Source organism: Equus asinus, chromosome 5 (assembly GCF_041296235.1).
Source record: "Equus asinus isolate D_3611 breed Donkey chromosome 5, EquAss-T2T_v2, whole genome shotgun sequence".
NCBI lineage: Eukaryota > Metazoa > Chordata > Mammalia > Perissodactyla > Equidae > Equus > Equus asinus.
In genome coordinates this window covers 21,036,070-21,058,946 of record NC_091794.1, presented here as the reverse complement: position 1 = coordinate 21,058,946, position 22,877 = coordinate 21,036,070, and the positions used below count along the sequence as shown (strand labels likewise).

General features: G+C 39.4%; 2 protein-coding genes across 12 annotated transcripts in view; one reads left to right on the top strand and one right to left on the bottom strand.

The window, feature by feature from the left end:
- GSK3B (glycogen synthase kinase 3 beta) overlaps positions 1–14,966 on the top strand; it is a 203,018-nt gene extending 188,052 nt beyond the window's left edge. For 2 of the 8 annotated variants that reach the window (XR_011503171.1, XR_011503170.1), the window contains 4 exons: positions 1,532–1,630; positions 4,889–4,938; positions 9,317–9,397; positions 13,383–13,528. Coding sequence is in view for 6 of the 8 variants with exons in the window: in XM_044771530.2 (XP_044627465.1) it covers positions 1,532–1,630; positions 13,383–13,450 (167 nt within the window). In the remaining 2 variants the exon portion in view is untranslated. Of the gene's footprint in view, positions 1–1,531; positions 1,631–4,888; positions 4,939–9,316; positions 9,398–13,382 lie in introns of all 8 variants that reach the window. The other 6 variants (XM_070508934.1, XM_044771531.2, XM_044771530.2 and 3 more) reach the window with 4 other exon arrangements.
- A 5,180-nt stretch (positions 14,967–20,146) lies between these two features.
- The window catches only part of NR1I2 (nuclear receptor subfamily 1 group I member 2), a 30,337-nt gene continuing 27,606 nt past the window's right edge, over positions 20,147–22,877 (bottom strand). The window contains exon 9 of one of the 4 annotated variants that reach the window (XM_044771535.2): positions 20,147–20,451. In XM_044771535.2, the coding sequence (XP_044627470.1) occupies positions 20,433–20,451 (19 nt within the window). In that variant the 3' untranslated portion in view covers positions 20,147–20,432. Of the gene's footprint in view, positions 20,452–20,919; positions 22,377–22,877 lie in introns of those variants that run through there. The other 3 variants (XM_044771533.2, XM_044771534.2, XM_044771536.2) reach the window with 3 other exon arrangements.

Below are 22,877 nucleotides of genomic sequence, written 5' to 3'. Positions count from 1 at the left end.
TCTTAGGGCTGTGGTTTTCCAACTGTTGGATGAGCTGACCTAAGTCTTCTCTTTTAAAGGGAAAAGATAATGAATAGTTTTCTCTCAATTTTAAGCTTTTCCTCCCATTCATTTTTCATAAATCGTGGCATTAGCTTGTTTCTTTCTACCACAATCTGGTGTCATTTAGTGTACAATTTAGTACGACATTTAGATATTAAGGTACAGAGTTGAATAAATCAATATTAATAGGGATTTTGCACCAGAACATTTTTAAACTACTACATTAAAACACTGTTTTCCTTGCTAGGACTGGAGGGAGGACGAATGGGGCATAACTGCTTAAAGGTTTCCTTTTAGGGTGATGAAAATGTTTTGAAACTAGATAGAGGTGATATACAACATTGTGAATATACTAGATGCCACTAGATTGTACACTTTAAAATGTTTAATATTATGTTATGTGAATTTTCTTTAATTTTTTAAAAAACCAGTCATTTCTAACTTTTTTTAATTCCATGCCGTATCTGTGCATTGTCAAAATGTATACTGTAGCTTAGAGGATAAGGTCTTACTGTAGCTAGTGTGGTCATATAATTATTCCTTCAAATTGCAACAGTTATTAGAGTGAAAATGAACTCTCACTGGTTAATGTGCATGTCCGGGCTTCTATATGTACAATCTTACTGAGTTAGTTAAAAAGGAAAATCTAATTGAACAAAGACATTCTTATTTTTTATAAAAGCAGCGAGACTTTAAACAGGTGTTTGTTCAGTCCTGTTTCCACTAGTATTTGGATAGATTTTGTCTGCCATTGGCTCATGAGCAATTGGGTAGGTTGGTCTGTGCATACATACACATAGAGAGGCACACAGACTACAGTCATATTTTCTTTTCTATGACACCATCACCCTCAATTCATGTAATCAAATATTGTCAGAGTAGTATGGGAAAACCTGGTGGATTTACATTAATGAAAGATGGAAATAAGGGCCAGCCCGGTGGCGCAGCAGTTAAGTTCACACGTTCTGCTTTGGTGGCCCAGGATTCGCTGGTTTGGATCCCAGGTGCGGATCTATACACTGCTTAGCAAACCATGCTGTGGCAGATGTCTCATATATAAAGTGGAGGAAGATAAGCACAGATGTTAGCTCAGGACCAATCTTCCTCAGCAAAAAGAGGAGGATTGGCGGCAGATGTTAGCTCAAGGCTAATCGTCCTCAAAAAAAAGAAAGATGGAAATGTATCTCATTAGTATGCTTATTCTCAAACTTTGGCCAACACTTTTCCCCAAGATATCCTTAGTTCTCAGACGTATTCTAATTTTAGCAGATAGTGCCTTTGTTATGTATCACAACATTTCTGTGGGCTTTCTCTGTGAGTTGATTACTAGCTCATGGATTTAGTTTCAGATATGGATTTAACATGTCTTTTTTTTTGCTGTTAAACCAGTGTTTTAATGGAGTATCTTATGTTTATTATTACCAATAAAGTAGTTTCACATACAAAGTTAAAAGTGGGCTCTAATATATTTGTCTTACCTTTCCTCTAGAACTGTCAAGTAATCCACCTCTAGCCACCATCCTTATTCCTCCTCATGCTCGGATTCAAGCAACTGCTTCAACCCCTACAAATGCCACAGCAGCCTCAGGTGAGAACACAGAAGTCTATTCTATAAAAACATAATTCTGTTTTTTAAAAAAGACATGATTACCTCCATTTTGTTTCATTTGATGCATGTGAACATTTAATACCTTCCAAGTATCAAAGCATAGCACAGCCAAATGAATAAATGTGAATAAAAAGTTGCTTTATTTCCAAAAAGCACAAAACAAAAGGACCCCATAAATACTTTATATGTAAGGTGTATCTCATTATAGTGTTAAATTCTCTCACCTTAGTTGTCATACTTTCCATATAATTTCTTGATTAACATGTCAAATGAAATGTTTATAGCAGAAAGCAGTCTGTACAAATGTAAGGTTACTGAAGATAATTCACTTCAGTTCCATCATCCTGAATGTGAATTATATTAGTACACTGGAAAGGCAAATTTTCAAAAAGTATAAAGTATAGATTGGTATAATTTAATCATTTCAAAGGGCTAAAACTACTATGCAAATACATTTAACTAAGATTTAGATCAGAATGTGACTAGATCTTGTCTATCAAAAAAAAAAATAAGATGTCCACATGGTCTCCCGGCTTAGAGCTCAGGTGTACTGGCTGATTTTTATGTTGCTTTGATACAGGTTACAGCATTACCAAAAAATATTTCATTGCTATATGTATATTCTGATAGCTATTGAAATCAGATTTCAAAATAAATATGGAAACTGGCATTGGACTTTGATCCTGAGAGTTTACTTCAAAGTTGAAGTAAATCAGGGTATACAAGATTTAATAGAGAAATAGTAGGCTGAAGGCTAAAATTAGTTTAGAGAAGTTTGTGCCTTGAGTATCTTAATAGTTACCAAAGAGAGTTTCAGATATTGCTCTGAGCTTCCTAGTGGCTAAAGTAAATAAAGAAATGTTACTGGTAGAACTTCCCATTGTTCGTTAGATAAAAAGCACACTGGTGGCCTAGAAGCAAAGTGTATCTGGCCCTGCTGTTTGAGAAATATTTCTTCCTGAGGACCTTAGATTTAATACATCAGAGATAAAGTAAATGAAGTTCTTGTCACCATCCCAACAATAATTGTAATAGTGAGTTATATATGGATACTTTGAGTGCCCCTCAGTATAAGCCAAAGGTGTAACACCGCGGTATAGTTAAACGAAAACAGTTTTCTTTGGGGCTAAAGTAGTGAGAGCCAAGTGTATCATAAAACATTCTTCAGGAAATGCTGATCTAGGTGAACGGATTGACTGTATGACATTAAAGGCTATCTCTATCTAAATAAATATATGTGTGTGTATATCTCTATTTTAAATAAGAATTTGGCAGTTATATTCTTTAATAAGACCTTAAAATATACATGCCCCCTTGTTCTCTTAGCTTCAGTTCTCTTATCCTTAAGACAGGAATAGTAAATACCCACAGCACAGAGTTGTGAGCAGGGAGATAGAAAGTGTACAGAGTGCTTAGCTAGTATTGTGTTCACGGTTCAGGTGGTGACTGCAGGTGAACTGATTAAGCCCTGCTGAAAGCATTCCTGTGTTTAACAACAGCCATCAGAGTTCATACATTTTACTTCACTAATCCCACGTTAGGAATCTTAACTTCGAGACGCATGTAATAGAAGAAAAAAGCTACCATGTACAGATATATGAATAGGAATAATTATATAATAAAAAGGAGAGCCAGTCTGATCTGAATGATCAACACTAGGAAATTCTTTCAATACATTATGGAATCTCCATTTTTATGTAACCATAAAAAAAGAATTATAATGAAGCTAGACATTTGTGGAACTCTTCATCTTAATTTATGTGGAGAAAATCTAAAAATCTTACCATGTTGGTAATTGTACCAAAATGTATGTTTCCATGTCGATAGGGACTAGATAGAAATATACAAAAAGTAAAACAGTTGTTTTAAATTAGTGGATAGGGATGTTGATTTTTTTTTCCCCAAAAACTTTCACATTCTTTTTAAATTGTTTTTAAAATACCTCAGTATCTGGGAGCATTATAGCTGATCATGGCTCTGATAGATAGGAAAAACTCTTGAAAATTACATGAACTACTCTCCGTCCATAAAGTATAATTTCTCATTTTGATTTTTATATATATAAATTTTGATTTTTCTCCACATCCCCAACAGATCCTCTCATTCACTTCATTTGGGATACCATTCATCTAGACCATCTCAAGTAATAAATCTTGAGAAGTTGTAGTTTTATTAGGCAAATATCAACCACTTTAGAGATCATCTGGTCCAATGCCAGATGAGTTAGTGTGAGATGTGGTAAGGGAATTTCAACTAAAGCAGTTTTCTCTCTTCATCTGTTTTGTATATCACTCTTCTAGGTAAGATTTCTTTCAGTGCAATAGTTCTGCTATTAAAACAAATTTGAAAACCACTGATTTCAGTTCACCTTTCTTATTATCTATTGAGAACTGGTCATCTCTCCCATGCTTATGTATATTCAGTAACTGGAAGCTCATTCTTGGAAGAATGAGCACGTTTCATCTTTGTATCACTCTCTTAGAAGGCTTATCCTTTTTTCACCCTGAAATTTGTTTTCCTATACCTTCTTCTATTCACTGATCCTCCTCTGGGATTGTATAGAACCAACCCAAGCCCTAGCACACAAAACCATCCAAATTGTAATGATGGCCAGCAAGCACTCCATACTAATGAGGATTTTAAATCATAATCTTGAATATGTTCTAAAATGTCAAGATATATTAGGTTTTCTATACAATTGTGTATCATCTGCACATTTCATAAACACATCAGTTTTTTGCTTTTATACAAGCAACTAATAAAATATATCAAACAGGACAAGGCAGGGCCTACTAGACATTTTTTTGCCTTTACTAAGATTACTGTTAAAATAAGTTGAATGGGACTAGAGATTATTCTGGTGGCGATTCTGAGTGATTATTCTGAGTGATTGGTTACCCCTCTTGTTTGCTTAGCTGCAGACCAACCTTGCAATAGTCATTTATATAATAATGTTATAAGAAATGTTGTAAAATGCTTTGCTGTTGCCAAGAAAACTTTCAGGTTTTTTCCATCAAAAAAGTAGTTCTATCAAAGATGGAAATTAAATTTTTTTTAAGAATTAGGGAAATTACTAGTGCCTAAATAATTGTAATGTGTGAATTTCTGTAATCTGTTTTTAATATTTGTTTGTTGGACTATAGATTCTGGGTTTAAAGACATTTAAAATGTGTAGATTGCCCTCACCTTCCTTGGGCTGCATGTTGTTTATTAGGATTTTTGTTATATCCTTTCCAGGTTGAAAACCCTTCTAACAGAAAAGGGAATCATGATAGGAGTTGGACAAGGTCTGTCTTCTCTGTCTTTTTACCTGATCAGGGGGCTTAACTTTTCTTGATCTTGCTTTGAAAACCTTTTGCTGTTACCGTATTTAAACCAAATCTGGCCTAGTCTTACAAGTTCACATTGTTACTTTCCATTCTTCCTTAGATATGTACCCTTCTTCCAGAAGTTATATAGTTTTTAAATTATGAGCTCATCAGAGAAAACCCTTTTAGTTGATTTCCTTGGTTTTTCTCCCTTTACTTTGCATTGAGATGACTTGCAATTACTTGGTCAGAATTTTATTTTTTATAATTTTCTATTTCTTGTCAATTATTAGCCCCTTTGAAGACTCTAGCCACAAAACCATACCTATTTGTTCTCTGAACTTTTTGAAATCCATTTTGCTAAAGTCATGGTTCAGATTTAGCCAGGGCCAGCAGTTATGTTTACCCCAGAATTCTTGTCATCCTCTGCATCACCAGCCAATTCTTTGTATTTGGGCAGAATTAAACCCAGAATAATGTCTCCCGTTGTTTATTTGTTTCTACTAATTTTGAGAGAGGAAATGTTAAATAAATTAAGTTAATGTATCAAATGCTTACTTTGCCAAAATGACAGTTACCATCCCTTCATCCCCTCCCCAAGTGCTATGATCCTTTGCCTGCTCTGCCACTTTTACAGAGTGCAGTGGGAAAGCTGTATCCATCTCCTGTCTAGTTGTATGCCCTCAAGTGTTCCTTTTCCTAACCCTGTTTTCTCTTTGTCTGAACCAAAATGTATGTGGAATTTCATAAAAGTATACAGCTTTAAAAAAAAAAGGGTGTGGGGGGCCGGCCTGGTGGCGCCGCGGTTAAGTGCACACGTTTCGCTTCTCGGCGGCCCAGTGTTCGCTGGTTCAGATCCCGGGTGCGGACATGGCACCGCTTGGCAAGCCATGCTGTGGTAGGCGTCCCACATATAAAGTAGAGGAAGGTGGGCATGGATGTTAGCTCAGGGCCAGTCTTCCTCAGCAAAAAGAGGAGGATTGGCAGCAGTTAGCTCAGGGCTAATCTTCCTCAAAAAGAGGGGCAGGGGGAGATTTTTCTTTATTAAAAACATGATATATAGTTATTTTAAAAAATAAAAATCTCCCATATTCTCTCTTTCAAAGATAAACAAAAGTGACATTATTTTATATTTTAGTCTATATATGAATAGACAGAAAGACATGCTTTTTTTTTAAGGGGCTTATATTATTTGGGGGATGAGGCTATATGACTATGTAGTATTCTAAGTCTGTACCATAATTTATTTAACTGATTCCTTGTTCTTGGACATTTGGGTTGTGTCTCAGTTTTTAGAAATAGAATTGCCAAGTCAAAAGATATGAAGAATTTTTAAGTTTTTTATCCATATTGTCAAATAGCCTTCCAGAAAGCTTGTCCCTTCACACTGCCTACTGTCAGGGCACATATTTTTCTCTTTCTCCAGTTTCTTAACACTGACCAGTCCAGATTGGGGTGGGGAGAGGTGTAGCACACCTGTGCACACATGTGTATCTTTAGGCATTACCAACTTGGTAGCCAAAGAACGTGGGTGTCTTTTTTAGGGACAGTGTTATACCCATTTCCTCCTTTTGGCTCTGTGTTTGAAGAATAGACTTCCATCCACCTATGCCAGTTTGACAAATTACTGACACCAATGAGGTTGTATCTCCCCCATGTTAGGGTTTCAAGTTGACTTGGCGAGCTTGTACATAGATACCTAGAGTCAAACGTTCTTAGTCATTTTCACCAGAGTAGTGCTAAGTATCACTTCCAGGAAACTGTTTCTTTTTATGCAAAACATGTTCTCTCCTTTTAAGTCAAAATTTTTACCTGGGTTTTTTCCCCCTCCTCCAAAAGTAATGTCAGATCTTCTTGATTAAATTGGTGAATGTCCTATCAGACCTTCTTCCATGTGTTCTTCAGATATTTCTCAGTTCCTTGCCTGAAGTCACTTGCTTATATTCATTTGTCTTTTCTTATTCCTTGTTCCTAAATTAGGTCTTTTAACTTAAAAGATGAAAATGTTTCCTGTATCCCCGTGACCTTCAGTTCCCTACCCTCAAAACCCAATCTTCTTAATTAAAATGGGCTCTGCCCCTGAGTTTGGAAAAGCTAAGATTTCTCTGCTGCTGGCAGATCAAATATAAACAGTCTAATTGACAAGCCCTCCAGGTTTGCTGGTGGATTGGTTGGCTCACTGGAGTCTGAATTTCAGTTCTAATTTTGAAATGACTGAAGCCACCTAGTGTCTTATACCACACCTTTACCTTGAAATAATTGGAAAGGAAAGGTGATGATGCTCTGCTGAGGAGGGTTTCATTTCCCCTTCCCTCTCCCGCGTTATTACACATGCAAAATTGTCAAAATCATAGTAGACATTATAAAGAGGAAAATGAAAATTAAGTCCCTCTCCTTACAGGTGATCCTTGGGTTTCATGAGTGTAGATTATGGTTTCAATTTAAATAGCAGCTTAGGGTGCGCTTTTGATTCTCTGTGAGTCATGGTCTTATTTGTTCATGTGTCAGTTAACAGTACTAATATCCAAGACACATTTGTATAGTAGGGGCATTTCCACTTGGAACAGCTTGAATCACAATATCCTCAGTTAGCTACAAGATAGAAATAATATATCCCAGGCTGCCAAAATTTTATATTTTAGAGGAGTTGGCCTGTCATGAGACATTTCTAACTATCATAGAAAGAGGATAGCTGGTGAATAGAAACATATAAAATGTGCTTGGGAGAGCATCATAAAAGAAATAAGGAAATAAAAATATACTTCAAGTTCCAAAATATACTTAGAAAGTACATATAAAACACAAAAAGGATTTGATATATCTGAAATATGCTCTTTTATTAATATGCCAATAATAAAAATATTTAAAATATAATTTTGTAGCTTTTGAGAACTTGAAACGTTTAGGCTAAATAAGGAACTAAATTTTTATTTTCATTTAATTTCAATTAAATTTAAATAACCATAAATAGCTATGTAGCCACCGTATTAGAAAGTGCAGATAGAACATTTCCATCATTACTGCTGGGCCAAACAGAAAACACTTGTGTCAGTTAGAAACCTTTAACTTTTATAGACCCATATTTCTGGAATACTGATTCATGGTGGCAGGGCCTTTGGAACCCCAGCTCCTAGGTTTATTCTCTGTCTGTTCTTCCCACCTGGTTTCCTTATTTTCTATTATCTTTTTATTTAAACCTTTGGCAGCAGTTTATAAATGTGGGACCGTATATTCACTCTCCTTCCTGTTCACATTTGCACATTTGATCAGACTCGTTTGGAGGGAGAATGGACAGGATACTTGCTGATACATTAGATCTGTGGGGGAGGGAAAGGGAAGAACCAAGGTTGAGAACTTTAGGTTTGTGACCTGAGCAACTAGGTGGGGCAGTTTCCTCAATATTGAGACAGCTGCCCATCAAATCCGTGACTCAGTTATCTAGCGACTCTTACAGATCTCTGAGAATCTGGGAAAAGAGCTATGGATCCTCCCCTAGAAAAATATATGTGTATCGTTTATGAAATTTTGCACATAAAAATTTAGGACAAAAATCACAGCCTCATGGACTCTTTTGGGAACTTGATGCCTTAGAGCATCACTCTAGCCTTCACTATGGGATTGCCCAACTTGTCATTTTTACCTCTGAAGTTACACAGAATAAAATTGGTTTCAGTTAAATACATGCACACATTCCCTTTGCCGTATCTAGTACAAAAACCATAGAACCATAGACTCTTCTCAAAACTAGGAAAAAAGCAATTGATCATCCATGCAGTCTTCCTTGTCTTGTGTAGTGTATTAGGAGCATACCAAATTTTGTAGAGGGAGTTGGTTAGTGGCGCTCTCATGGGCTTGTGAGCATAAACCCTCACTGGCATTTAAGTTCTTTGACATATATGTGTGTTTTAGTTATCTATTTCAACACATCAAGATATCCCAAAATTTAGCAGCTTAAAACAAGAGTAAACATTTATCATCTCACCGTTTCTGTGTGTCAGGAATTCGTAAGCAGCCTAGCTGGATCGGGTTCTAGGTCAGGGTCTCTCATGAGGTTGTAGTCAAAATGTCAGCCAGGGCTGTAGACATCTGAAGTCTTGCCTGTGTTGAAAGATCTACCTCTAGGATGGCTCATTCACATGGTTAGTGAATCTGTGCTGGCTGTATGCAGGAGGTCTCAGTTCCTCACCATGTGTACCTCTCCGTTGTGCTACGGGAGTGTCTCACATTGTGGCAGCTGGCTTTCCCTAGACCAAGTAATCCAAGAAGGGGAGGACAAGGTGGGTAGAAGCCATAGTGTCTTTTATGTCCTAACCTTGGAAATCACCATTATTTCTGCAATATTCTGTTGGTTATACAGGTCAACCCTATTCACTGGGGGAGGGGACTACATTAGAGCATGGAGACCAAGAGGCATGACCCTTTGGCACCGTCTTGGAAGGTGACTGCCACGTGTATAAGAATGGTCTTCTACCTTCTTCTCCCAAGCTGAGTATTCTGTCCATTCCCCCTCAAGTCCATCCCCAGTTTGTTCTGCAGCAGCATCAGAGGGTGGTAAATGGGCATTAGTTTTTAGGAGTGTGGAAGTCAGTGAAATATCAGCTGTATGGTTGTTTCGAAATCACTTGCATCTCTGTATACCCCAACAGACTGTTTGAAAATTAGAAAATAAAATAACTAAATGTACTTTTAATTCTTATCATAGGTTCACTGGTCTGTTTTAATGTAGTAACCCTTTTAGATAATAAAAATAGGCTTGTAGAAATCACAGTGAATTATGTAGGGGTTAGGTCTGAATGAAAGTCCCCTTAAGCTCGTTTCTTCCTTTGCTGGGAAATCTTTTCTTCTATCCCCTACTGCCCGTAAAAGTCGTCATTCCTTTTCTCTGCTCCCTCTGTGCTCAGCTCTCCCACTTGTTAGCTCTACGACCTTGGGCACATTACTTAAGCTCTTTGTGTCTCCATTTTCCCATTTGCAGAATGGGGGCAATAATTGTGCCTATTTCTTGGGGTTACTGTGGGAGCTGAATGACATGCTTGCAGTGTACTTAGTGTGATGTTTGGCACATTGGTAAGCACTCAGATGTTAACAACTGCTGCCACTCATGTTTATTGTGGTGGTGATGGTGGGTATTGTAGTCACACTAAACAATAAATTTATGTATTTTTAAGGGTCTCCTTTTACCTTTCCATTTATTGAACAATTAGTATAATCCAAGTACTATGCCAAGCACTTCATAGGCAGGTGGTATTATCACCATTTTACAGATAAGGAATTGAGTGTTAGAGAGGTTAAATAACTTGTTCCAAAATCACACAGCTATTAAGTTGTACAACTAGGTCTCATACTCAGTAAAGCCTTGTGGAATTGGATTAGATTTAAGAATCTCTGTGAATTTCAGAGGAGCATCTCAAGACTAAAAACTTGAGACTGTACAGTCTGATTATTCATAGTTGGATTGGATGCTTTATAATCAAAAGATGTGAGCCTGTCCTTTAAACCCTGGTGCCAGGGAGCACCACTTTTACCAATATGAATGTAACGGGAGGGAATGCAGGAGAATCAAAATGAGCTTTGCTGTTTTTAAATAGTTACTGTTTAAATATTTGAGAAGAAAAGTTAGAGAAATTACAGTAAACATCCAAATCCAGTGAAAATTTATCAGAATTTTAAATTAACGAACACTTTTAGTATAGAAGTCTCATATTAATTCAGTTATGTAAAGTAATTTACAGAATTGAAAGTGGGAGCAAAATAAGCACGTACCAAGAACTGATGAACTGGAGCTCTGTGCAGCTGCTAGGCTGGGCAGTCTGGACGCCCATTGAGTTTACAGAACATCACGGTCTTTTGTTTTGCTTTTCTCCGCCCTGTGCTATGTCTCCCTCTGAAAAACAGAGAACTCTCTGTTTTTCTTAGCAAGGACATGTATAATTTGATTTTAAGTGGAGTTCATTGCACTTGGCAAAGGTTTGGTGGGGTTTTTTTTTTGATGAATGAGTACAGCATTGTGACTTTTGGTTTCAAGGATATTTGTAATCAGAATAATTAGCTGTTAAAATTTTACTCATCAAGTGATTTGGAAATAATTCAGAGAAAAAATATGAGCTCATTAAATTACAAACTTGAGGAGTAAGAGTACCTTTTCAAATTTTATTGTTCAGAAGGTGAATTCATTTCTGGCTATATGTCCGCTTAAAAGGCTTGTGCTTTTTATTATGGTCATACAGGCTGCCTTGAATTTATCCAAAGAAGGAGAGACTAGTTTGAGGAATGTCATAAGCTCACAGGTAATAGCCAGTGAAAGAATGTCTCCAGATTAATAGCTCAATAGGATTTTGCCAAAGAGCAAATTAACATCATGGGCTGGGTGGCCATGTAGTGGAGCTCTGGTGGGTGTTGCTGATGTAGCTGATGGCTGCCATGGCCAGAGCTGCTAACAGTGCTGGTATATGTGCTGATGTTGTGGTCAAGAGATCAATTCCTGATGATTGGTCACTCTCTTAAGTCCTGGGGAAGACCAGAATGTGGCAGTTTTACCTGTTGTCTTCACATACTGAAAATGAGAGAAAAGTGCTGTTGATGATCATGGAAGGTGCTGAGTGTCATCCAAAGCATAGGAAATGCTACAATGAGCTTGGATTTGTGAGCAACATTATAACTCTGAAATAGCTCTGGGGCCTTTCAGGCTTTCTCTGGATTGTTGTTTTTAATGCAGCCTGTGCCTAAATTAGGAAAATGAGTATTTTTTCCCAAGAAAGGTTTACAGGAACCTGTGGCCTGGACAGAAACTGATGTTAGGTGATTATTGATGCACAGAATTTGGATGATTGTTGAGAGTAAAACTCCTGCTAAACTGAGCCTATCTGAGAAAGACCAGGGGTCGTGAATGAAGCGTTAGACACAGATACTTACTGATTATTGGAAAAGGCTGCTTACCTGCCTTTGGAGAATAGATTCTGTGTCATCTACTCTCTCCTGCCACCTGTCCACGTGCCATACCAATGAGTGAATGTGACTCCATGCCATGGACAATATGAACCTCACGTAGGGACCCTGATGCCATAATATCTGCACTTATTTGCATGAAAACAGGATTAGAAACAGCTTTAAATGTTTTGAAGGAAATTAAATGACTTAACTATAACCATTCAAATTAAGAGATATAAACATTTCTTCCTCAGAGTCTGAGTTAAATGTGTGTAAGGACAAATTGTTTTGAGAGCAGGAAAATCAGGAATCTAGAAAAGAAGTATAATTTTTATAGAGTGGCCATTGAAATGATAAACTGAATAGCTAATCCTTGTTAAAGAATTCCTGTGTGTCTTTGGGGTCTTTTGTTTCTCTCTCTAATGAAAAAATTTAAGTAGAAAGATCCAAGGATCACATGTTGCATTCAGCAATGACATTGTTTACTCATCATAGGACATAGGAGAGCTTCAGTCTGGTTTTTGGTGTCACCAGCCTTGATGGCCAAGGGTTGTGTGACTTCTAGGGAGATGGCTCTTGGAAGTTGCCCATCCCAGTCAAACCACGTCTCTTCTTGCTCAGGGCTTAGTGTGAAGCGTTTGGGGGAAAATTTGCCTAGCAGTATATTCCCAGTCATGTGTGATGACTGGGATGACAGGGATGCAATTTGACTAGCCACTGCAGCAGTCCGCCTACCTGAGATGGAGAGCCAATCTGGACACAATTAAATGCCCACTTAAACATTAATGGATGCTGTGAAAAAATAATGAACTTAAAAGGGAGGGGGGTTGAAGTTGGTTATAAAGTTATACGTATTTCCAAAGGGCTTGGCAAAATAAGGTCACTGCCAAGATATTTGACCACAAGATGCTTTATTGAATTGAATAAGCAAATTGGTACTACAGTGGTTATTTCTTTTTTGCTGATTGTCTTCCATTTCTGTGAATAATGAAGAGGGACTGTACTTAGAAAGCAAGCAACTGAGTTTGATTTATGCCTAGTGCTTCTGCCTGTCAACACTGACCCATATTGCTTTCACTGCCTCCACCCATTTCACCTGCTTAAGCAGATGGCACATTGTAACATGGCTCAGAATTTTCAGCAAGGTTTCCCAGCTGTGCATTGTTCATTTATTTTCAAGTGAGTTAGACTCCAGCTGAGTATTCATGCACAGCTAAGCCCAGCTATAGCAAGAGCTTTGACAGAAATGATGTCTGGCTCCGAGTCTGTAATTTACTCAAAGACACTATCTTCCCTGCACCAAGACCAGACCAAGGCATGGTCTTAGCTCTAAGCAGAAAGAAATTCAGATTTCATAGTATTGGCCATACTTAAAACAATTCCAGGTATAGCTTGGAAGACCACACAGCTCACAGTCTGCAGTTAAGGCAGTGTACTTTTCTCTTTGGGGTGTTAAAGCATTGCTCATGATCTCTCTTGGGACTTTCGATTTGCAGATGCTAATGCTGGAGACCGTGGACAGACCAATAACGCCGCTTCTGCATCAGCTTCCAACTCCACCTGAACAAGTCCCGAGCAGCCAGCTGCACAGGAGAAACCACCAGTTACTTGAGTGTCACTCAGCAACACTGGTCACGTTTGGAAAGAAAATTAAAAAGAGAAAAAAAAAACCTGTTCATTTTAGTGTTCAATTTTTTTTATTATTATTATTATTGTTCTTATTTAACCTTGTAAAATATCTATAAATACAAACCAATTTCATTGTATTCTCACTTTGAGGGAGATCCAGGGGGTGGGAGGGGTTGTGGGGAGGGGGAAAGCGGAGCACTAGAACACACAATCTCTCCCACGACAATCTTTTTTTATCAAAAGTCTGCTGTTGTATACTTTAAAAACAGGACTCCTGCCTCATGCCCCTTCCACAAAATAAGAAAACGTTGTTCTGTGCTGAAGTTTTTTTGAACTTTGTTTTCTTCTAAAGTCAAGTGTAAGACTTTGGTATAGTGCACAGCTTGAAATTGGTTGGGAGCTTAGCAGATGTAACTCAGTGGGGACTTAAATGTCACTTGTAAAATTAATCCATATCCTCGGGTGTTTGAAGACTTGCCTTTGTCATGTTGGTGGCAGGTGTGGCAGACAAAAAAGGAAATGTGTATCATTTGTAACCCAGGGAGGTCAATAAAATTTGAAACTATAAGGGGAAGATTCTTCATTGATTTGTTAAGGTTTTGTTTTGCTCTGAATTAGTGCTAGTGGTGAAGAAACTCAGTAGGAGGCTGCCAGAGGAGGAGCACGCGCGCTCCACGGGTGGGTCTCTGCCTGACCAAAGGTTCCGTGCAGATCTCAGTAGTTTTGAACTGATGACCTAGGAGAAGACTGAAAAAGGTGTTGATCTGGCCACTCTGGCTGCAGAGGTCAAAAGCCGACGGACCTGGAGGAAAGGACAGGCCAGGGGCACATCTCACCACTGTGGATGAAGTTGTCCAGATTGTTTTCTAAAGTTGCTTCCCTTGCAAAGATTCACTTGAGAGGACATTATAGTTAAATAATGTGAACTGTAACAGTCTACTGGTTTATTTTTCATATTTTTTAATTGCAAATCGAGCTTGCAGAAATTGCCGCATTCTGCACGTAGTTCTAATTTTAAATCCAAATCTAGAATTTGTATTTAATTTCAGCTTTTTTTTAACCTCATGCTTTTTAAATTTTATTTATTGATGCATGTCAGATAGGCCACTATGATTTTAGATGGTAGGAATCTTAAAAACGACACGTCAACATGATATAAACAGTCACTCGTACCTGCTGACTTTATAGGAAAGCTGATTATATAAATATGTGTATATATGTTATATATACATAGATTCAATACTGCCTTTTTTGTTTTTTTGTCCACAGTATCAAAATCAACTGGTTGAAGCTTAAGAAGAAGAATGTTTCCCCCACACCCAGTTAAGAGTTTTTGTTTGTTTTCTTTGTGTGTCAGTGAATGGTGTAAGAATCAGTCTCTGTTTTTGAAGAAAAAGCAATATTCCTTGGAAAGCAAGGAGGATTAAAGGATTATGTTTGCAGTGAGTAAATAGATTTCACAACAACTTTGTTTTATACTTTTAAGGTTGACATCTATGTGGGCCTTATATACTCTAAAATGAACCTTAGTCACCTTGGTGCTTCTGGGCCATTACTTGACCTATGAATCTTTAAGGCACAATCAGTTCTACTTTACATTTAAAGATCACTTGAGTGATGGCCACCTGTCCCTCCTGCCCGCTCCCTCCCCGCACGCCTTCCACGGTTAGCTGATAGCCGTAGGGCTGCAGAGCTGAGTCCTAGATTGTGTGTAACCTTCGCCCCTCCTCATTGCCACCTTAGGTCATGTTAGGGGTCTTGCCCTCCAGGTGATTTGGAAGTGAGTCTCTTGGCAGCCCTCATGCAGGTCCCAGCACCCTGTCCTGCTTCTTAACCAAGTGTGTGTGACTCTCAAAGAGTCCTACTGCCTGCTGAAGTGAACCAATACCAGAAAGGCAACTGTGAGCCATCTTCGTTTCACTCACTGTTTAGCTAAGCTCTTAGGCCACAAAAGGGGTTTCTCAAACCTCTGATTATGTCAGAGTTCATGAGAAAGGACACACACTCACTCAAACCAAATCGAACAAATTGAACTTTACTTTTCATAGCAAGCTTCTGAGAGCTCATCAAGATTTGAATGCAGTCTGAATCAAAGTATTTGGCAGCATAATTCCTAAAGGGAATGGCTTTGATAGACCATTTTCAAGAAGGATTTATAAAGAAATTGAACAGCAGGTCTGTGACAGAGAAATAGAACTGCTTTCAGACCAAACAGCCCAGCCAAACATTTGGACACAGACGCTACTCCGGACTTGGTATACTTGCTGGAGTCCATAAAAATCTGTGCTTGTTTTAGGAAACACTCCCCCCTTGCCCCGTATAAATGGAGTAAGAGAAGAGAGAAAAGTCAAATGCTTTTCTCTTATTTGTGTGTGAGGGCTGAGGTGCGTGGTTTTTCTTTCTCAAAGATCATGTCAGGATCACAGAACTCTTTTATACAAGTGAGATCCAGGTCTCTGAATATCTTTTTGTAAATAATAATAATAATAATAATAATAATAAAAAGCTCCTCACCAAATTCAAGCTTGTACATTATATTTTCTTTCAATGTTTTTAAATTTAAGTTTTATTGTTTTGTATGTAAATATGTGGACCCAGGAACTGTTATTAATGAGCAAAAAGTTACTGTTCAGGGCAGTGATTCTGTTTAATAATCAGACAAAATGTAGACGAGCTTTTTAAAGCCATATAGTTTTAACTCTGTACAGTAGGTACCGGCCTGTATTATTGTAACAATAACTCTAGCAATGTATAGTGTATCTATATAGTTTGGAGTGCCTTCACTGCCATGTGTTTGTTTTTTTTGTTTTTGTTTTTCATTTTTAAATTTTAATTGCTTCCTCTATCCATGTCTCCCTGTCCCCCCCGTTTCCCCTTGAGATAATAGCTCACTCCCAACACAGTGTCTCTGCCCCTTCCACAGTTAAGTTTCAGTGATGCCATGCTCAGAAGCGGAAAGGGGGAACCACGTTCACAATCTCGTTTCATTCAAGCCCTGCCTTTGTTCTGATTCTGAACGTTTGTTTCCTCATCAGTAGCAGTGACCGGTTCCATTTCACACTTAGTTCATCCAGGGACTTAGAGTAGTGCCAGGGAGCCCTAGAGCTGAAGGATAGCGAATAGATTAGATTTTACTCGTCTCTTCCCCAAACTCTAACCCGTGGGTCTTACAAACAGCAGATTGCGGGAACCTTCCATGCTCTCTCTCTCCTCCTCAGCTATTTCCCTCCCAAATGAGAGAGAGAGAGAGAACTGGTTTTTATAAATCAGAATTTTGTAATAGTATCAGGTTTTGATACGTCAGTGGTCTAAAATGCTCTAGTGCGGTTACTGCCCGGAGCGTGCCGGGCCTGTAGAGGACTGTGGTTTCAGCCCCTCCCTCCCTCCCCCCACCTCCACCCCATTCAATGAAATGTCATTATTTTTTAATTTCTTTTTTTAAAAATCAGTGTAATTCTTACTGTGTGCCCATCATGAAGGCCTTTTTTTGAAAAAAAAGTCAAGATGATTTGTTTTGCCTCCAAGTACTCCATATAAGATGTCTTGAGTAGAAGAGAAAAACTTTACCAAACCAAAGGTTGCTATTTTTGAAACATCATGTGTTCATTCCAGCAAGGCAGAAGACTGCACCTTCTTTCCAGTGACATGTTCTGTCATTTTTTTAAGTCCTCCTAATTTTTAGACACATATTCTTGGTTTGTATTTTAACAAAGCCTGCCTAACCAGTCATCTTGTCTGCACCAATGCAAAGGTTTCTGAGAGGACTATTGTATTCTCTATCCCTGTGGATATAAAGACACTGGCATTTCATTTTTTTTTTCCCTTGCCTTTTTAAAGGATTTAACTTTGGAATCTTCCAAAGGAAGTTTGGCCAATGCCAGATCCCCAGGGGTCTGGGGATTTTTCTTTATTTTAAATCAAGATGGTATCTGACTCCTCTTGTTCATGTTAGTGATCCTCTAATCACAGAGCCGAACACTTTCTCCCTATATAGAAGAATAAACTAAGCGTGCTTTACAAGAAAATCTGTCTTTTCGGGTAGAATCCTGAGCCACTGAAAATGAGAGAGACAACTAGAAGCACAGTAGAGTCCCAGACTAAGTTCTACGTTTGAGAGGCTTTGAAAGTAATCCCTGGGGTTTGGATTATTTTCACAAGGGTTATGACTTTTGTTCAAGTTTGTTGCTCCGTTTTGCACCTTTGCAATAAAAGCAAAATGACAACCAGTACATAAGGGGTTAGCTTGACAAAGTAGACTTCCTTGTGTTAATTTTTAAGTTTTTTTTCTTATATATCTGTCTACAGGCAGATACAGATAGATGTATGAAAATGTGCTTGCCTGTAAAATTTGCATTTCTAATGTGTTGCCGATGGATCACTTGGGCCTGTACACATACCAATTAGCGTGACCACTTCCATCTTAAAAACAAATCTAAAAAACAAAATTTATTATATATATATATATATATATATAAAGGACTGTGGGTTGTATACAAACTATTGCAAACACTTGTGCAAATCTGTCTTGATATAAAGGAAAAGCAAAATCTGTATAACATTATTACTACTTGAATGCCTCTGTGACTGATTTTTTTTTCATTTTAAATATAAACTTTTTTGTGAAAAGTATGCTCAATGTTTTTTTTCCCCTTCCCCATTCCCTTGTAAATACATTTCGTTCTATGTGACTTGGTTTGGAAATAGTTAACTGGTACTGTAATTTGCATTAAATAAAAAGTAGGTTAGCCTGGAAATGAAATTAAAATTCACAAGTGTGTGGTCTTTCTTTCAGTACCCAACCCTCTTTTCTTCACCCTGCCTATTTTGTCATTGCAATATGTAGTCACATCACCATCTCCATTCCTCCAGTTAGAGAAACATGAATCTTTGTTATAAAAATCAAGATACAAACACTAGTTCTTCTTTCCAATGATCTTATTCCACTGTATAGCCCCAAGAGGTGCAGCTTCCATCTTGGAAACCTTTGGATTTGCTGTAGAGGAAGCTTTGCAGACACTGCTTTGAAGAGAGAAAATCCCTAAAAGGGACAAGTTTTTTAAACGTGTGTAAGCTGCTGTCTTTGATTACTGTGTTCACGGTTTGGTGTAGCTGTGTTTTCTTTTAACTTTCATCCCATTAGTAATGGTCTTTGGGAGTATCTGTAAAATATATGAACACCACAGACAGTGGGGCTGTACCTCCCAGGTAACCAACACATGTGCTTGAGTCTGCTCATTTCCAATCCTGGATGATGTATGTAAACATGTTATGTCTCTTAGTGCAAAAAGAAACATCTTTTTTTTAGGGCTGGCTCACTCTGTCAGGCCTAATCTAAAGGCTAGATATAAAGTCATGTGACTGCTGCTTCAATAAAAACAAATTTATATTGGATAAAGTCTAGTCTTCTCTTTATTTACTTATTGTGCTGGGGGGGTTGGCTAATGCCACTAATATTTGTAAAATAGATACTTTTACCAGTGTGTGGGGAGGTGCAGGTTGGGGGGTTTCAGGACAAACATGTAAAACGTTACTTTGGGATGGGCCTCCTGAAGGTATTGAAGTGTTTGTTTGAGATTCACTTAACACAGTGTGTTAAATGTCCTGCAAGATAGCCTTTTAACTTAAAATCCTGAAAGACTGCGTTTCTAATTTATTAGGTCTTCCAAAAAGTAGTGACCAACCAGTCCTTTGAGATCCCGTTTGAGGAGAGCAGTGATAGAGATGTCATTTCAGAAGATGTTCTAGAGAGATGACAGTTGGGAAAGGGAGAGATTAGGTTGCAAATCTCGTTCATGCAAAAGGAAGTGAGCCAGAGTGATGGGGTGGGTCACCCATTTCTCGGGTGTAGGAATACTTCACCCGCCAACTGGCACCTTCAGATTTAGGAGAGCTGTGGGTATGAAAAGGAAAGAGTCCAGGGAGAAACTGAAGCTAATGTGGAAGGTGGCATGCTCAGGCCCACACGTTGCCAGAAGCCGGGAAGGGATGGTCACTCAGATCTATGTTTCTCTTTACATCATCTTTTCTCCAGAAAGGAGAGGCCACCCTGCGCCTTCCCACAAGAAGACTTGTTGATGTCAAGGCTTTAATTAGATCCTTAGAGTCTGGGCCACGTAGAGATTGGCTGCTGGGTGGCTCTGACTAATGGGAGAGCCAGAGGCCAGCAGTCACTCACTTAGTCTTTTCTCCTGAGCTTTGGAGACTGACTCCATCCTCACCTGACCGAGGCAAGAGCTAGAAAAAGAATGGTGGCTATGAGGATGCCCGGAGACTGACCCCTAGTTCTCCATGCTGAAAAGCTCAGGGAAGGGAGTACTGAGGAAATCCAAATATTTGAGAGTAGGAAAGTTAGTCTGGCTCCTAGTCCTATAAACTCAAGATCCACAGAACTGCTGAAAGGAGTATCCTGTGTGAGCTCTGGTGCATCTAAGCTTGAATCTTAACTACACTTCGACTACACTTAGTATTTATAAATATTAAATCATACGTACCTACCAATTCAATGTTTATAGAACTGCCCAGGTATTTTTAAAATCCATAGTGGGAGCTGGGAGTTTACCTCTGGTCTTAATCCCTCCTTGACCTCACCTTACTGTAGCCGACATTTAACAACCACTTCAGGCTCTTGAATGAATGGCACACTCAAAATTATTTCAACGGGGACGGAGAGATGCATCTGACTTACGAATACAGTTGAATGAAACATATTTCCAAACGAGTATAATTAGACAAAATTCCTGGGGACGAAAGCTGTAGTCATTGTATTTGGAGAGAGGAGCTCTTTTTTCCCTCAGTTTCTTTTCTAAAAATGAGTGTGTTCTGAATCTCCTTGATGCAGAAGAGGCTGGGAAATCTGGAGGGTGGCAAGGAATATGTTTGCTGGCTTTGATTTATAGTGTCAGTGATTTCTTAAGTTCTCAAAGTTTGGCCTGCTTCCTGTAAAATAGTAAAAGCTGAATGAGTATCTGTTCCTTAGAATTCAGTTAACTTGTAGCTTCATTTGCAACGAAATGAGATATTTAAAATTAATTCAGTTAGTACATTTTAAATTATGCACATACTTTAAATTTTTAGGTAGAACCATCATTTTATGAGCAAACCAAGTTAAATAATGCATTTTTATGTTCTTACACGAAGAGTCTGCAGATGTGTAAAGGGCAATAGTAAAATAAGTAGTAAAATATATATATATATTATATACATAATATATATTTCTATTTCTCCACCCCCACATTTCTTTTTTCCCCAGAAAAGAAGGCAAAAAAAGAAGAAAAAAGGTTTAAATCTCTACCCAAAGTTAATTCTGTAAGTCCTCTTACCTTGATTTGACATTAAACTTAGGATTTGATAAGCCTAGTTCTTAGGTGTGGAATGCTTTATGTAAAATTAGTTAAAACGTAGTTTATGAAAAATGCAAAAAAATTTTACTCAAAATGGCTATAAATAAAACAGACACTTTCATCCTCTTTAACTTTGCAAATAGATGTGTAAATGGAAACATACAGTGCACACATATCCAGCGCATTTATTAACTGCCTGGCAACGTAGCCTGTCACAGCGAGCACCCCAGGGTTCCAGCTTCGGGAGCAACCCACACCCCAGCTCAGATGTGGAGCAGACACACACACGTGCACACAGCCAGCTAGTGCCCTCCCTGCCTCGGGCACAGGTTCCAGGGATCCCTCTCTTGGGTCCTGAGTGCACACACAACCCCAGCGTAGCTCAGCATCCACACAAAGACATCCTTTATGCTGCTTACGCCACATCACTTCTTTTGATCAAAGTTATGTGTGTTTCTGCTTTGTTTTCTTTACTGAACCATAAACTTGAAAGTCAGGATCCATTTCTGAGTCAGCGTTACCCCACAGCAGGTTGCTTATTGTTTGGTGCTTAATAACATGTTTGGATGTAGAGACAGAATGAGGTGTCAGGAGGAGGGAAGAATAAAAAGATAGGGAAGTCCTGAGCAGCTTCTGACATTTGGTGCAGGCTTCTGGCTTCTCTCGAGAATACTCCCACAGTCACTAATGCATCTGCTGATGGACACAGGCCTGGAACTCAGAGCAGCTCAGGACAGGAGGCTGTGGGTTGGGAATGAGTGAGAAGTGGGAGACAAGGGTGCTAGAGGTAGCAGTGAAAACACCCAAGAAGCTAATGAACTCGGGTATGGGCACAGACCCTCGATGGCCCACCCCCAGTCACCCTTTCCCCTCTCTCACCATAACACTAGATCCCCAGACCACTGGGCCTTCTAAGGGAAGGGTGGCCTTGCCTCTCAATGGGCCTGACCTATAGGCCAGTGCACTCTCCATTTAAGGGTCAATGGCTTCATTCTCCACAGACTGAGCTGGGGGCTGAGAGGACCCATGTTCCCTCCTGATGAATACTAGCCAGCATCCTCAGAGCTGTCATTGTGTGTTCCCTGGAGAGGCAGGACCTGTCGGGCACTGTCGGCTCTCAGTGGAGTCCATCTTTCTAGCCCCAGGAGTGGCGGCTCCAAGGGCTCTGGCTCTGGCTGCCCCCATGGGGGCTAGCCCAGGGGCCGCTGCTCAGCCATCTGTGATGTTGAACAACTCCCGCATGAGGGGGGTAGCAAAGGGGTGTATGTCCTGGATGCGCAGCAGCCGCTGGGTGTGCTCGGCGTTGATGCTGCGAAGCTCGGTGAGTATAGCCATGATCTTCAGAAACAGGAACCTGCAGGCCAGCCAGAGGAATGGTTGGGGGTGCAGCCACCCTTGCCCTGACCCACCAACCCTGGGACCGCTCTGAAGTTGCACAAGTTTGGAACAAGTTTGGAGGTTTTAATCTCAGGTCAGCCAAGAGACAAGGCTCGGTTGAATTCCTTAAGCTTCTCTTTCAGCCTGCGGACGAGAAGAGCAGAACAGCCTGGGGGACTTGAGGTGTGGACCTGCACTCCTTGTTCGCACCTCATGCTCTTGTATACAGACTTCCGGGGGAAAATCCAGGTATTGCAGGCACCGAGTGCACAGGTCAATTTGAGGGGAACTCTCTGCCCAGGTTAATGGCTGGGGTGAGGACCAAGTGGAGTAGTTGTAGGGGCAGGGGCTGCAGGCTGCAGTCCCTTCCTAGATATAGCCCGAGATCTAGTGTCTGAGACACATCTTGTGCCTCAGTTTCCCCATGATGCCTCCTAGCTCCATACAGGGGAGGACTGAGAAAATCAAGCCACGGCCACCCCCAGCATCCCAGGATGCTGAACTCAAAAGAACACGCCAAGTAAAGACTAGAGGTTTAAGTTCACACGAGCATACCCAGTGCTGGCCTTCACATGTCATGGCTGGGGCCTATGGGCACCAGGTCACGAGGACTGTGAGGCCCGGTGAAGGGGTGGAAGCCCCTGT